Source organism: Cherax quadricarinatus, chromosome 39, assembly GCF_038502225.1.
Source record: "Cherax quadricarinatus isolate ZL_2023a chromosome 39, ASM3850222v1, whole genome shotgun sequence".
NCBI lineage: Eukaryota > Metazoa > Arthropoda > Malacostraca > Decapoda > Parastacidae > Cherax > Cherax quadricarinatus.
The window spans coordinates 18,028,429-18,044,338 of record NC_091330.1 but is presented as its reverse complement, the minus strand read 5'-3'; the positions used below and the strand labels follow the sequence as shown (position 1 = coordinate 18,044,338).

At 42.7% G+C, this 15,910-nt stretch overlaps 1 protein-coding gene across 1 annotated transcript in view; it reads left to right on the top strand.

Annotated features, from left to right (window-relative positions):
• Positions 1–15,910, top strand: part of LOC128696433 (uncharacterized) — a 319,925-nt gene that overhangs the window by 178,559 nt on the left and 125,456 nt on the right. Inside the window, exons 2-3 of the mRNA XM_070092242.1 lie at positions 3,537–3,711; positions 5,568–5,732. Coding sequence (XP_069948343.1) covers positions 3,537–3,711; positions 5,568–5,732 — 340 coding nt within the window. The remainder of the gene's footprint in view (positions 1–3,536; positions 3,712–5,567; positions 5,733–15,910) is intronic.

Sequence of the window (15,910 nt, the reverse complement as noted above, 5' to 3'; positions counted from 1 at the left end):
ATAATAAGATGTTATCTTCATTATAGAATAATAAGAAAATATTATAACCTTTATATTATAATAATAAGGTAAAAGGACCCCAATGGAAATAAGTCACTCTGTCTGACTTTTTTGGGTTATCCCAGGTTCTCTACACATATGCTGCTATGTATGATAATTCTATGTAACTGTATTTGTGTATACCTGAATAAATTTACTTACTTACTTACTTACTTACCAGCCGGGCTGTGGTTAGTACGTCAGGTTGCGTGCAGCCAACAGTAACAGCCTGGTTGATCAGGCCCTGATCCACCATGAGGCTTGATCACAGACCGGGCAGCGGGGGCGTTGACCCCCGAAACCCTCTCCAGGTATACTCCAGGAAACGAGAGGAGATATTAAAAAGACGTGGACGACACTCTCTCAGATCCTGGGCACCATAAACCGAACAGAACTAGTAATATTGTACTAACTAAACCAAACAAACCGAAACTCCAGCCACTTGATACAGCTAACAAGATAAATGACTTCTTCTCAAATATAGGATCAAATCTCGCCAGTAAAATTCCAATTATCGTTGCCCGAGCTAATGGCTCATTACTCTGTAATTTGTTATAAGTAAGTTTATTTAGGTATACACAAACACAATTACACAGATTATCATACATAGCAGCATATGTGTAGAGAACCTGGGATAACCCAAAAAAAAGGTCAGACAAAGTGACTTATTTCCAGTGGGGTCCTTTAATACCTTATTATTATGTTATAAAGGAGATAATATCTTATGTTCATGATTGTAACCGTGTATTGACGTGTAGATGGTTCATTACCTTTGTAAGTTTTCATGATTGTGACCAGATCTACCTGGAGTTCATTATCTTTGCAACTTGTCCAGCTATCAAAACTTTGGGGTCCAGTCCCTGGACCCATTATGTACCTGTGTGGGGTGCATAATAAAGATATTAAACTAACTGATTATCTAGATGGATACTTCCCAACATCTCTCTGTCTTACACCAATAGAGCCCACTGAGGTTACCATGATTATTAATTCTCTAAAAAACAAATCAGGAAATGTAACCCAAATACCACCACTACTGTACAAACGAGCGGCTCATATCCTTTCACTCACCATTGTATTACTCTTTAACAAATCACTAGAAACCAACACTTTCCCGGCATCACTCAAAATAGCAAGGATTACACCAATACACAAAGGTGGTGACCTAACAGATATAAACAATTATTGGCCAATATCAAACTTGCTTTTACTTTCCAAAATCATCGAGAAGCTTATACACAAAAGGTTATGCTCCTTCATAACATCACAAAGCATCCTCAACCCCTGCCAGTTTGGCTTCAAGAAAAACAAAAGCACAAATGACGCTTTAATAAAAATGCTAACTTAATTTATACAGCTCTTGAAAAAGCGAATACCCGCTTGGACTCTAGCGACTTAAGAAAGCTTTTGATACAGTAAACCACAACATCCTACTCCTCAAACTTGATCATTACGGTATAAGAGGACACGCATTTGCACATGTCAAGTCGTACCTTACTAATAGAAAGCAATACGTCTCTATCAAGGACACAACCTCTTCAACAAGACCCTGGATACTGGTGTACCACAGGGAAGCGTTCTTGGCCCCCTCCTTTTCCTTTCATACATCAGCGACCTTCCAAGCGTGTCACAAAAACTTACGCCTATTCTCTTTGCTGACGACACGAGTTTTGTCATCTCTCACCCTAATCTATCCTCACTCAACACTCTTGTTAATGGAGAGCTCGCAAAAATAGCAACCTGGATGACTGTCAGTAAACTTACACTGAACATAGACAAAATTTTTACATTGTTTGGAAGTAGAGCAAGTGAGGTCCAACTAAACATTATGTTTAACAACATCATTGGTTTAGAAAGACACGTAAGCAAACACTATGACATATTAGAAAACGTTTCGGTCCTGGGATCTTGATCACTTCTAATAGAAGTGATCAAGGTCCCATGACCGAAACGTTTTCTAATAAATGTCATAGTGTTTGCTTACTTGTCTTTCTAAACCAACTTGTCGGTATTTATTACCAAGGTTTATACCAACAACATCATTATTGCTAAACATAATGAGGGAAAATTCCTGTCTAAAAATGACAGCAACCTGAAATTCAACACCCATATCCAACACATAACAAAAAAAGTATCTAAAACAGTTGGCATGAACTATACGTTACTATGTACCACAAACAGCACTACTTACAATATACCATTCACTGATCTACCTCTACCTCAACTATACAATTTGTACCTGGGGTTCCACAACAACAAGTCACCTAAAGCCAATAATAACCCAACAAAAAGCTGCAGTGTGAATGATCACACAATCCACAGCTAGACAACCCCCCCCCCCACGTCAAACACCTAAACTTACTCACTATACAAAACATTCACTCGTACTACTGTGCAACCTGCATTAACAGAACACCCAAGTCTAATATAAATTTCTACCTGAAGCGCTTTCTTGACAGTTGCAACAGGACCCATAGACACAATACTAGGCACAAAAATCTCTGTAACATTCCCTGTGTCAGGCTAAATCTTTTCAAAAACTCAATGTATATAAAAGGACCCAAAATCTGGAACTCTCTGCCAGAAATCTCCAGAACCACTGACTCGGCATTTTTAAAACTACACTTCGGAAACACCTTATCTCCTTAACCTATCCTCGCCCACCATAAATACATATGTAAAAACTATACATGCATTTGCTGAATATCATTAACTTAGTTAAAACATTATAATCAATATATACTTAGTCTCAGTATATGTAATCCTCTCAAATGTTAATTATTCCATTGTGTCCACCTCAGGTTAATAATCAAAAATATAATTGTTCTCTACCAAACTTATTAAAGTTATATAACATGAACTAATAAACTAGTCAATTTTCTTGTATTCATTGTAACTCACCTAATGACCTTATATACAGTTACTGCGCTCTTATTACCTTATTAATCTTAAGTTAGTCTTAGGTCTGCCAGAAATGCAGAGGACTTCGGGCAAGGAATATAACACTCAGTTGTTATATTATTATTATTCTAGCTGCCCCTGCTGTTGTGGCCACCACTGTCCTGTTGCTCTTCTCATATTCCTGCTGTTGAGTGGTGGGTTGTACATAACAGCTATCATCACCTTGGGTCTCCTAGATAATTATGAGTGTCCTTATTATGTAGCAGTTCGACCCCTCTCTGTTTACTTCATTCATCACCCGATTAATACAATGGGTGGTGATCAGCAGTGCTGCTCCACCTACTGTTTCTCAGGTCCTCCTCATTATTTGATATCCCGGGAAAACCTTTTATCTGAGGCAAGTGACGGTAGCTCCAGTTCCTTGGATCAGGAGTTGTTCATGAGCATCAAAGCACAAATTTAAAGGTTTTCTTTTATATATAACGCATAAATGTATTGTTTTCATATTATATGATGTGGGAATTTGGTTTTGAGTTTGTGGGTGAACACTGAAGAGTTGACAAAGTCCCATGTTAATAATCTCTTTCGCCTGGCAGGCTGCCCTTGGTATGTTCTCACAGCGTCTGTGGCAGGCAACCCACCAGCGCGTGTACCTGGGAGAGCAGGTGGGCGTGGTGGTGCCAGTGGGCATGGCACGGGCATGTGCAGTGAAGACTTCACGTCAGGCTACCTGGCAACGCTGGTCCACCGCTAACATTAGAGTGCTGCAAGGTGAGTTTACCTCCACCACACACACACACACACACACACACAGAGAGAGAGAGAGAGAGAGAGAGAGAGAGAGAGAGAGAGAGAGAGAGAGAGAGAGAGAGAGAGAGAGAGATAGATAGATAGATATGGGTGGACGAAGGGCTCAAACCACGGTCTATAAATTGACAGTCGGGCACTCTACCGTCTCGACTGTCCAGGCCTCTAAAAGGAAGGATTCAGAAATAATACTGTGTGTGCGTGTGTGTGTGTGTGTGTAGTCACCTATTTGTGGTTGCAGGGGTCGAGTCATAGCTCAAACCTCTTCTTAAAACGATGTATGGTGCCTGCCTCCACTTCGTCACTTGCTAGACTGTTCCACTTCCTGACAACTCTGTGACTGAAGAAATACTTCCTAACATCCTTTTGACTCATCTGAGTCTTCAACTTCCAATTGTGACCCCTTGTTTCTGTGTCCCCTTTCTGGAACATCTTGTCTCTGTCCACCTTGTCAATTCCTCACAGTATTTTGTATGTCGTTATCATGCCTCCACTAACCCTCCTGTCCTCAAGTGTCGTCAGACCGATTTCCCTTGACCTTTCTTCGTAGGACAATCACCTTTTGCTCTGGAACTAGTCTTGTTGCAAACCTTTGCACTTTCTCTAATTTCTTGACGTGCTTGACCAAGTGTGGGTTCCAAACTGGTGCTGCATACTCCAGTATGGGCCTGATGTACACAGTGTACAGAGTTTTGAAAGATTCCTTACTGAGATATCAGAATGCTATTCTCAGGATTGCCAGGCGCCCATATGCTGCAGCAGTTATCTGGTTGATGTGCACCTCAGGAGATGTGCTCGGTATTATACTCACCCCAGAAATCCTTTTCCTTAAGTGAGGTATGCAGTCTTTGGCCACCTAGCTTATACTCTGTCTGCGGTCTTCTTTGTCTTTCCCCGATCTTCATTACTTTGCATTTGGCGGGGTTAAATTCGAGGAGTCAGTTGCTGGACCAGGCTTCCAGCCTGTCCAGGTCTCTTTGTAGTCCTCCCTGATGCTCATCTGATTTAATTCTCCTCGTTAACTTTACATCATTTGCAAACAGGGACACTTCTGAGTAGTCTATCTCTTCCGTCATGTCATTCACATATACCAAAAATAACACTGGTCCTAGGACTGACCCCTTTGGAACCTCGTGCGTCATAGGTGCCCACTCTGACACCTCGTCACGTACCATGACTCACTGTTGCCTCCCTGTCAGGTATTCTCTGATCCATTGCAATGCCCTTCCTGTTATGTGTACCTGATCCTCTAGCTTTTGCACTAATCTCTTGTGACTATGTCGATGACCTTCTTGCAGTCAAAGAAAATGCAATCTACCTACCCCTCTCTCTCGTGTCTTACTGATGTTACCTTGTCATAAAGGATTTTCCTTCTCTGAATCCGTGCTGGTTGTCGTTTATAATCTTGCTCTGTTCTAGGTGCTCCACCGCTCTCCTTCTGATAACCTTCTCCATGACTCTGCACACTATACACGTCAGTGACACTGGTCTGTAGTTTAGTGCCTCGTGTCTGTCTCCTTTCTTAAAAATGGGGTCTAGATTTACCATCTTCCATACCTCATGTAGTTGCCCAATTTCAAAGCACTTATTATTACGCAATACATTTTGGCCAAGTAATCATAAAGTTTACATGTTACTTAATATCTTTATTATGCACCCCATGCCAGTGGATGAGGTGCATAGTAAAGATATGGATAGATGGACGTACAAAGATTACAGTGGCACTTAATGGGTCTTTATTTTCCCCTACTGCTTGTACCAATAATTTTGTTGTTCATTTTGTCATAGTTTTTTTCTGGTGTTTTACGTGTATGTTGCAGGAGGCGGGGAGGCGGCAGTGTCTGGCGCAAGGTTTGAGTGGGGGCCTGAGGGAAGTGTGGGTGTGGGTGTGTCCCAGCCTGAGGGATGTGGGCGTGGGGGCCAGCATATTACTCTCGATGCTCACCTACTTCAAGAGATGGACCACCATCATCTATATTCACTAGGTGAGTAGCCCCATGTACTGATATATCAACTGACCTGTAGTTCAGTGTAATAGCATTCAGCTCATAACTGACAGTTCCCTGAGGAAATCCTCAGGTAAGTTGAGATATATGGGCAAATCAACCTTATTCTCCGTCCTACACAACTGATTTAGGTTAGTTGGTTAATGGGACTTAGAACGTGCCAATTACATGAGGGTCATTAAGGCTGCATGTTACCTATTCACCACCAGCCAAAAATACTTTAATCTCATAAAAAGGAATTACAGTAACCTCTCAGCACATATACACCTCTTCGTTTCTTTCTTAGCCACTCCAGCTACAGAAGTTATTAGTTGTATACAAGCCACCTGATACAACTTCCCAACAATTCAAGGAACAGCTCTGAAAATTGACTATTGTCTGGAAAATGTAACTCCTGCCCCAGATATCATGTTGCTGGGTGATTTCAACTTACGACACCTAATATGAAGAAATGTGACAAATGTTTTAGCAGAGCTAAGTCCAGGAGGCAGCTCAGATGAAAATTCACACATACATGAGCCATTAAATCTCTGCAACAAATTCACCTTAAGCCAGCAAATAGTGGAGCCAACAAGACTAGAAAATACACTTGACTTTATTTTCGGTAATAATGATGATCTGGTACAAAATATAACAGTACCAAAGACAATACACTCCGATCACAGTATAATAGAAGTACAGAGATGTGTGTGCAGTGCTACTGACCAGCAAAATGAGATCAGTTATGAGGATGTTTTCACCATATTCAACTTCAATAATGATATGTGGTACTTGAGGTATACTCAAGGCACATTCCCTTAAGAAAAAAAGAAGAGAAGATGTAAACTAGAAAGAGAGAGGTACTCCCTCTACAGGCGAAGGTAAAGAATCACAGAACTGTTGCAAGAGGCCAGTATATCTGAAATACAGAAAGAGGCACTGGCCAGAGAAATAGAAAATATCAAACCTAAGCTCAGGGGATCATGCAGGAGCCCAGAAACTTAAAGCCGTCAATAAAATTAAAAAAAAAAAAAACTATTTCTTTTCCTATGACAAATCTAGGGCAAAATCCTCATCCAGTATTAATTGGGCCCCTGCTTAAACGAGATGGGACTTAGAAGACAGCAAAGAAATGAGTGAGATGAAGTCCCATTATGACTCAAAACGTTTGGTGAGCCATTAATCAGACTAAGGGTCGACAATCTAAATTATTTTTTTATGACCGAGACTCAAAATATGGTTAATTCAAGAATTTCTAATATTATCCTAGGACCACAGGACTTTGAATAAGCAATAAATGATATGCCGATGCACTTGGCTCCAGGTCCAGCCTCATGGAACTCCGTGTTCATCAAGAACTTTCATGCAAGAAACTCCTTTCATGTGCCTTAAGTATACTGTGGAGAGGGAGCGTGGACACGGGTTATCCCACTGTCACTAAAAGCAACTGGTATAACTTCCCTCCACACGGGTGGCAGCAAAGCAATTGGAAAGAATTACAGATCAATAGCACTAACATCCCACATCATAAAGATCTTTGAAAGAGTTCTAAGAAAGAAGATCGCCAACCGCTTGGGTACCCATTAGTTGCACAACCCAGGGCACCATGGGTTTAGAACAGGATGCCCCTGCCTCTCACAGCTACTGGATCACTATGACATGGTCTTGGATGCACAGGAGGACAATTAAAATGCAGATGCAGTATATACAGACTTTGTGAAAGCCTTCAAGAAATGTGATCATGGCATAATAGCACACAAAGTGCATGATAAAGGAATAACAGGAAGAGTTGGTAGATGGATCTATAATTTCGTAACAAATACAACACAAAGAGTAATAGTAAACAGAGTAAAGTCAGAGGCAGCAACAGTGAAAAGTTCTCTTCCACAGGGTTCACTACTTACCCCCCCCCCCAATCCTTTTTCCTCATCCTCATATCTAACATAGACAGAGATATAAGGCACTGCACTAAGTTCTTTGCTGATGATACCAGAATCTGCATGACAGTGTCATCTATTGAATACACTGCAAATCTCCAACTGGACATTAACTCTTTCAATGGGCATCAGAAAACAATATGAAGCTCAATGAAGAGAAATTTCAGTTACTCCACTATGGAAAACTCAAGGAAATAAAAACTGTATCAGAGTATAAAAGAAATTCCAATCACACAGTAGAACGAAAAACTAATGTGAAGGACCTGGGAGTGGTAATGTCAGATCATCTCACTTTCAAAGATCACAACAGTGTATCTGCCACATCTGGTAGGAAAAATGATAGAATGGATAATGAAAACATTCAAAACTAGGGATGCCAAGCCATTGATGATTCTCCTCAAATCGCTTGTTCTCTCCAGGTTGGAATATTGCCGTACACTAACGGCCCCTTTCAAGGCAGGCGAAATTGCAGACCTGGAGATTATACAGAGAACCTTTAATGCACGTATAAATACCATAAAGCATCTAAATTACTGGGAATGGTTGAAGTCCCCTGACCTATACTCTTTGGAATGCAGGCGAGACAGATACATGATAATGTACACTTGGAAAATCCTAGAGGGACTAGTCGCAGAACTACAAATGGAAATCACTTCCTATGAAAGTAAAAGACTTGGCAGGCGGTGCAACATCCCGCATTGAAAAGCAGGGGCACCATGAGTACGCTAAGAGACAACACAATAAGTGTCAGGGGCCCAAGACTGTTCAGCTGCCTCCCAGTATACATAAAATAGACCCCTGGTTGTTTTCTTGAAGGAGCTGGACAGACACCTGAAGTCACTACCAGACCAGCCGGGCTGTGGTTCGTACATCGGTTTGTATGCCGCCAGCAATAAGAGCCTGATTAATCAGGCCTTGATCCACCGCAAGGCCTGGTCATGGACTGGGTCACGGGTTTCGTTGACCCTCGGAATACCCTCCAGGTATACCACTAGTCTCTCTCACAAGACCCTTCTTGACTGTAAGTGGTTGGCCATAGCTCACTAGAATTTGCAAGTAACAACTTGACTCTACATTTGTAAACACCACCACCGCCGCTACTCTGAAGAGAAGCAGAAACTATAGAAATATGGATATTGCATCGTGTGAGCAGGAGAGTTGACCAACATCACACTGAACCTTGATAAGACACATGTGCAACAGTAAGGTGTCTTTATTTTGTAACGTTCAGCCTACATAGTAGGCTGATGCAGTCTAATACAGAGAAGACATCACAAATAGTAAAAATGTAAAGACAATCTAATTAGTCCGTCACCCTCAAAGATGTAATTTTGAGATGGTCAGTCTCTCAGTCTGGAGAAAAGTTCTGCTCCATAGACTGGAACACTGTGAAGCTGCAGCAACAGAAAGGAGACTTACATACTGCCAAGGAGAGGCGCAGAAAATCTTGATGACAGAAAAGGCAGGGCCCACTAGCAGAAGTAAGAATGTAACCAGTGAGATGCAGTGTAGCAAACCTACTGGGTAGGCCCCTCTCAAATCCAACCCTTCTCATTCGTAAGTACTTGTCAAGCAATAAACACTTCTTCAGCCTGAGGGATTGACCACCTTAAAACTACGTCTTTGAGGGTGATGGACTGATTACATCATCTTTACATCTCTACTGCTTCTGCTGCCTCCTCTGTATTCAGTTGAAAAGCCTACTGTGTAAGCACTCCTTACAGTATGCTCCACACTGATATACCCTACCTCACCTATGCTATTTGTGCCTGGGGATCCACAACAGCAACTCACCTTAAGTCAATAACAACTCAGCAAAACGTAGCAGTATGAATGATCACTCAATCATCTATTGCCAGTTTAGTTTAATTAATATGCTTATTATGCACCCCATACCCATTCTGTGGACGGTAGTCAAAAGATTACATAATGGGCCCAGGGACTGCACCCCAAAGTTTTGAGAGCTGAACAAGTTACAAAGGCAAAGAACTCCAAGTAGATCTGGTCACAATCATGACAAGTTACAAAGGTAATGAATCATCTACACATCTATATATGGTTGCAATCATGAACAAATTACAAAGTAATGAGCCATTCACACGTCCACACCCGGTCACAACTGTAATTAGTTATTGGTGCAAATATTAATTGGGTCACACATACACACACACACACACACAGGAGAGATAGGGGGGACATGATAACGACATACAAAATACTGAGAGGAATTGACAAGGTGGACAAAGACAGGATGTTCCAGAGATTGGACACAGTAACAAGGGGACACAGTTGGAAGTTGAAGACACAGATGAATCACAGGGATGTTAGGAAGTATTTCTTCAGCCACAGAGTAGTCAGGAAGTGGAATAGTTTGGGAAGTGATGTAGTGGAGGCAGGATCCATACATAGCTTTAAGCAGAGGTACGATAAAGCTCATGGTTCAGGGAGAGTGACCTAGTAGCGACCAGTGAAGAGGCGGGGCCAGGAGCTTGGACTCGACCCCTGCAACCTCAACTAGGTGAGTACAACTAGGTGAGTACACACACACACACACACACACACACACACACACACACACACACACACACACACACAAAAATACTAGAGTTTTATGACAAGGTGACAGAAGTAAGACAAGAGAGAGAGGGGTGGATCGACTGCATTTTTTTGGACTGCAAGAAGGCCTTCGACACAGTTCCTCACAAGAGGTTACTGCAAAAGCAAGAGGATCAGGCACACATAACAGGAAAGGCACTGCAATGGATCAGAGAATACCTGACAGGGAGACAACAACGAGTCATGGTACGTGACAAGGTGTCAGAGTGGGCGCCTGTGACAAGCGGGGTTCCACAGGGGTCAGTCCTAGGACCTGTGCTGTTCTTGGTATATGTGAATGACATAACGGAAGGGGTAGACTCAGAAGTGTCCTTGTTTTGGATGATGTGAAGTTAATGAGAAGAATCAATCGGATGAGGATCAGGCAGGACTACAAAGAGACCTGGACAGGCTACAAGCCTGGTCCAGCAACTGGCTCCTTGAGTTTAACCCTGCCAAATGCAAAAGTCATGAAGATTGGGGAAGGGCAAAGAAGACTGCAGACACAATATAGTTTAGATCGCCAAAGTCTGCAAACCTTACTCAAGGAAAAAGATTTGGGGTGAGTATAACACCGAGCATATCTCCTGAGGTGCACATCAATCAGATAACTGCTGCAGCATATGGGCGCCTGGCAAACCTACGGATAGCGTTCTGATACCTGAGTAAGGATTCGTTCAAAACTCTGTATACCATTTACATCAGGCCCATACTGGAGTATGCAGCACCAGTTTGGAATCCACACCTAGTCAAGCACGTCAAGAAATTAGAGAAAGTGCAAAGGTTTGCAACAAGACTAGTCCCAGAGCTACGGGGATTGTCCTACGAAGAAAGGTTGAGGGAAATCGGCCTGACGACACTGGAGGCCAGGAGGGTCAGGGGAGACATGATAATGACATATAAAATACTGCGCGGAATAGACGAGGTGGACAAAGACGGGATGTTCCTGAGATGGGACACAGACACAAGAGGTCACAATTGGAAGTTGAAGACTCAGATGAATCAAAGGGATGTTAGGAAGTATTTCTTCAGTCATAGAGTAGTCAAGCCGTGGAATAGCCTAGAAAGTGAAGTAGTGGAGGCGGGAACCATACATAGTTTTAAGGCTAGGTATGATAAAGCTCATGGAGCAGGGAGAGAGAGGACCTAGTAGCAATCAGTGAAGAGGCGGGGCCAGGAGCTATGACTCGACCCCTGCAACCACAAATAGGTGAGTACAAATAGGTGAGTACACACACACACACACACACACACACACACACACACACACACACACACACACACACACACACACACACACACACACACACACACACACACACACCTAGCCAAGCACGTGAAGAAACTAGAGAAAGTGCAAAGGTTTGCAACAAGACTAGTCCCAGAGCTAAGAGGTATGTCCTACGAGGAGAGGTTAAGGGAAATCAACCTGATGACACTGGAGGACAGGAGAGATAGGGGGGACATGATAACGACATACAAAATACTGAGAGGAATTGACAAGGTGGACAAAGACAGGATGTTCCAGAGATTGGACACAGTAACAAGGGGACACAGTTGGAAGCTGAAGACACAGATGAATCACAGGGATGTTAGGAAGTATTTCTTCAGCCACAGAGTAGTCAGTAAGTGGAATAGTTTGGGAAGGCAATGTTCGCGGCTTTCACTGAGACCCACATAAAGGATCACTTGGACAATGAAATATGGATCCCAGGTTACAACCTATACAGATGTGACAGAGTGAACAGGCAAAAGGGGGGGGTTGGCCTGTACATTGCAGAGTCACTTGTTTGCACAGAACTGCTTAATGCCTCAAATGACGTAGTGGAAGTTTTAGCAGTAAAGGTCGAGAACCAAAACCTAGTCATTGTGGTAGTCTACAAGCCTCCCGATGCAACATCCCAGCAATTCCAGGAACAGCTGTTAAAAATTGACCACTGTCTGGAAAATCTTCCAGCTCCTGCACCCAACATCTTGCTCCTGGGGGATTTCAACTTAAGGCACCTAAAATGGAGGAATATAGCAAATAATATTGTTGCAGTAATAACACCAGGAGGCAGCTCTGATGAAAACTCACACTCACACGAGCTTTTAAATCTCTGCACAAAATTCAATTTAAACCAGCAAATAATAGAGCCTACTAGACTGGAGAATACACTAGACCTCATATTCACTAACAATGATGATCTGATAAGAAATGTCACCATATCAAAAACAATATACTCAGATCACAACATAATTGAGGTTCAGACATGTATGCGAGGAGCCCCAGACCGACAAAATGAGACTAGTCACGAGGGAGCATTCACCAAATTCAACTTCAATAACAAAAACATAAAGTGGGACCAAGTAAACCAAGTCCTAACCGATATAAGCTGGGAAGATATACTAAGCAACACAGACCCAAACTTATGCCTAGAACAGATTAACTCGGTGGCACTCGATGTATGCACAAGGCTTATTCCTCTAAGAAAAAGGAGGAGTAGATGTAAAATAGAAAGAGACAGGCGCTCCCTTTACAGGCGACGGAAAAGAATAACAGAGCGGCTAAAAGAGGTCAATATATCTGAAATGCGCAGGGAGACACTGGTCAGAGAAATAGCAAGCATCGAACTTAAGCTAAAAGAATCCTTTAGGAGTCAGGAATCGCGGGAAGAACTAAAAGCTATAAATGAAATCGAAAGAAACCCAAAGTATTTCTTCTCCTATGCCAAATCAAAATCGAGAACAACGCCCAGTATTGGGCCCCTACTTAAACAAGATGGGTCCTACACAGATGACAGCAAGGAAATGAGTGAGCTACTCAAGTCCCAATATGACTCAGTTTTTAGCAAGCCGCTAACCAGACTGAGAGTCGAAGATCAAAATGAATTTTTTATGAGAGAGCCACAAAATTTGATTAACACAAGCCTATCCGATGTTATCCTGACGCCAAATGACTTCGAACAGGCGATAAATGACATGCCCATGCACTCTGCCCCAGGGCCAGACTCATGGAACTCTGTGTTCATCAAGAACTGCAAGAAGCCCCTATCACGAGCCTTTTCCATCCTTTGGAGAGGGAGCATGGACACGGGGGTCGTCCCTCAGTTACTAAAAACAACAGACATAGCCCCACTCCACAAAGGGGGCAGTAAAGCAACAGCAAATAACTACAGACCAATAGCACTAACATCCCATATCATAAAAATCTTTGAAAGGGTCCTAAGAAGCAAGATCACCACCCATCTAGAAACCCATCAGTTACACAACCCAGGGCAACATGGGTTTAGAACAGGTCGCTCCTGTCTGTCTCAGCTACTGGATCACTACGACAAGGTCCTAAATGCACTAGAAGACAAAAAGAATGCAGATGTAATATATACAGACTTTGCAAAAGCCTTCGACAAGTGTGACCATGGCGTAATAGCGCACAAAATGCGCGCTAAAGGAATAACAGGAAAAGTCGGTCGATGGATCTATAATTTCCTCACTAACAGAACACAGAGAGTAGTCGTCAACAGAGTAAAGTCCGAGGCAGCTACGGTGAAAAGCTCTGTTCCACAAGGCACAGTACTAGCTCCCATCTTGTTCCTCATCCTCATATCCGACATAGACAAGGATGTCAGCCACAGCACCGTGTCTTCCTTTGCAGATGACACCCGAATCTGCATGACAGTGTCTTCCATTGCAGACACTGCAAGGCTCCAGGCGGACATCAACCAAATCTTTCAGTGGGCTGCAGAAAACAATATGAAGTTCAACGATGAGAAATTTCAATTACTCAGATATGGTAAACATGAGGAAATTAAATCTTCATCAGAGTACAAAACAAATTCTGGCCACGAAATAGAGCGAAACACCAACGTCAAAGACCTGGGAGTGATTATGTCGGAGGATCTCACCTTCAAGGACCATAACATTGTATCAATCGCATCTGCTAGAAAAATGACAGGATGGATAATGAGAACCTTCAAAACTAGGGAGGCCAAGCCCATGATGACACTCTTCAGGTCACTTGTTCTATCTAGGCTGGAATATTGCTGCACTCTAACAGCACCTTTCAAGGCAGGTGAAATTGCCGACCTAGAAAATGTACAGAGAACTTTCACGGCGCGCATAACGGAGATAAAACACCTCAATTACTGGGAGCGCTTGAGGTTTCTAAACCTGTATTCCCTGGAACGCAGGAGGGAGAGATACATGATTATATACACCTGGAAAATCCTAGAGGGACTAGTACCGAACTTGCACACGAAAATCACTCACTACGAAAGCAAAAGACTTGGCAGACGATGCACCATCCCCCCAATGAAAAGCAGGGGTGTCACTAGCACGTTAAGAGACCATACAATAAGTGTCAGGGGCCCGAGACTGTTCAACTGCCTCCCAGCACACATAAGGGGGATTACCAACAGACCCCTGGCAGTCTTCAAGCTGGCACTGGACAAGCACCTAAAGTCAGTTCCTGATCAGCCGGGCTGTGGCTCGTACGTTGGTTTGCGTGCAGCCAGCAGCAACAGCCTGGTTGATCAGGCGCTGATCCACCAGGAGGCCTGGTCACAGACCGGGCTGCGGGGGCGTTGACCCCCGAAACTCTCTCCAGGTAAACTCCAGGTAAGTGGAGGCAGGATCCATACATAGCTTTAAGCAGAGGTATGATAAAGCTCATGGCTCAGGGAGAGTGACCTAGTAGCGATCAGTGAAGAGGCGGGGCCAGGAGCTCGGACTCGACCCCCGCAACCTCAACTAGGTGAGTACAACTAGGTGAGTACACACACACGGTAATGCTTTATTTACAGTGAACAAAGTCAGGGTATTTTTCCAAAATGGTCTGTAATATACCACTGTGGATAAAATACTTTGCCATTTCTTGAACATTTCTGGGTGAGTTGTCTCTGAATTCATTAATTGTATCACATTTTAGCAAGCTGTGACAATAGTCCATCTGGCAAAGTTTACATTTCATTTGGTTTACATCTGGTGGTGGTGATTTAAGATGCCAAAGATACTTGTAACCCAGCCGGAGCCGGGCAGTAGTGATGTCCAAGAGTCTGCTTATTTTGTTGGATGTACCATAGACATGTAGCTCCTCCTGCTTGATAGAACTTTGATAGATGGACTGACTGGTGTCAGTCTCCCTGAGTCTTTAGTCAATAAATTTTAGCTGAAGTTCTTTTCGTATTATTGTTCTCAAATTGCTAACTGACAAGCCAAGATTGTAATCTGCTCTCTCTTTGAAAGCATACAACTTAGCCAATTCATCAGTTCTATCATGCATCTGGAGACCAATGTGAGATAGAATCCACAGCATGTGCACTCTGACTCCACTCTCCACAATCCTACCATACCTGTGTCTGGCTTCTGACACAAGCATGCCACAATTTATACTTAATGAATTGAGAGCATTTATGGATGATAGAGAATCATTTACAATTAAAGTGTCAATCTTAGATACCCTGACTCTTCAAAGAGTTAAACCTACTTAGCACATATAAAACAATCGCTCATACTGCTGTGCATACTACACATACAGAACAATAAATTCTAATATCATTCCTAACTTGAAATGCATTTTTGATATGTGCAACAGAATTCATAGACATAATACTAGACATAAAAATCTCCATGACATTCCCTATGTCTGGCTTAAGCTTTGTAAAAACT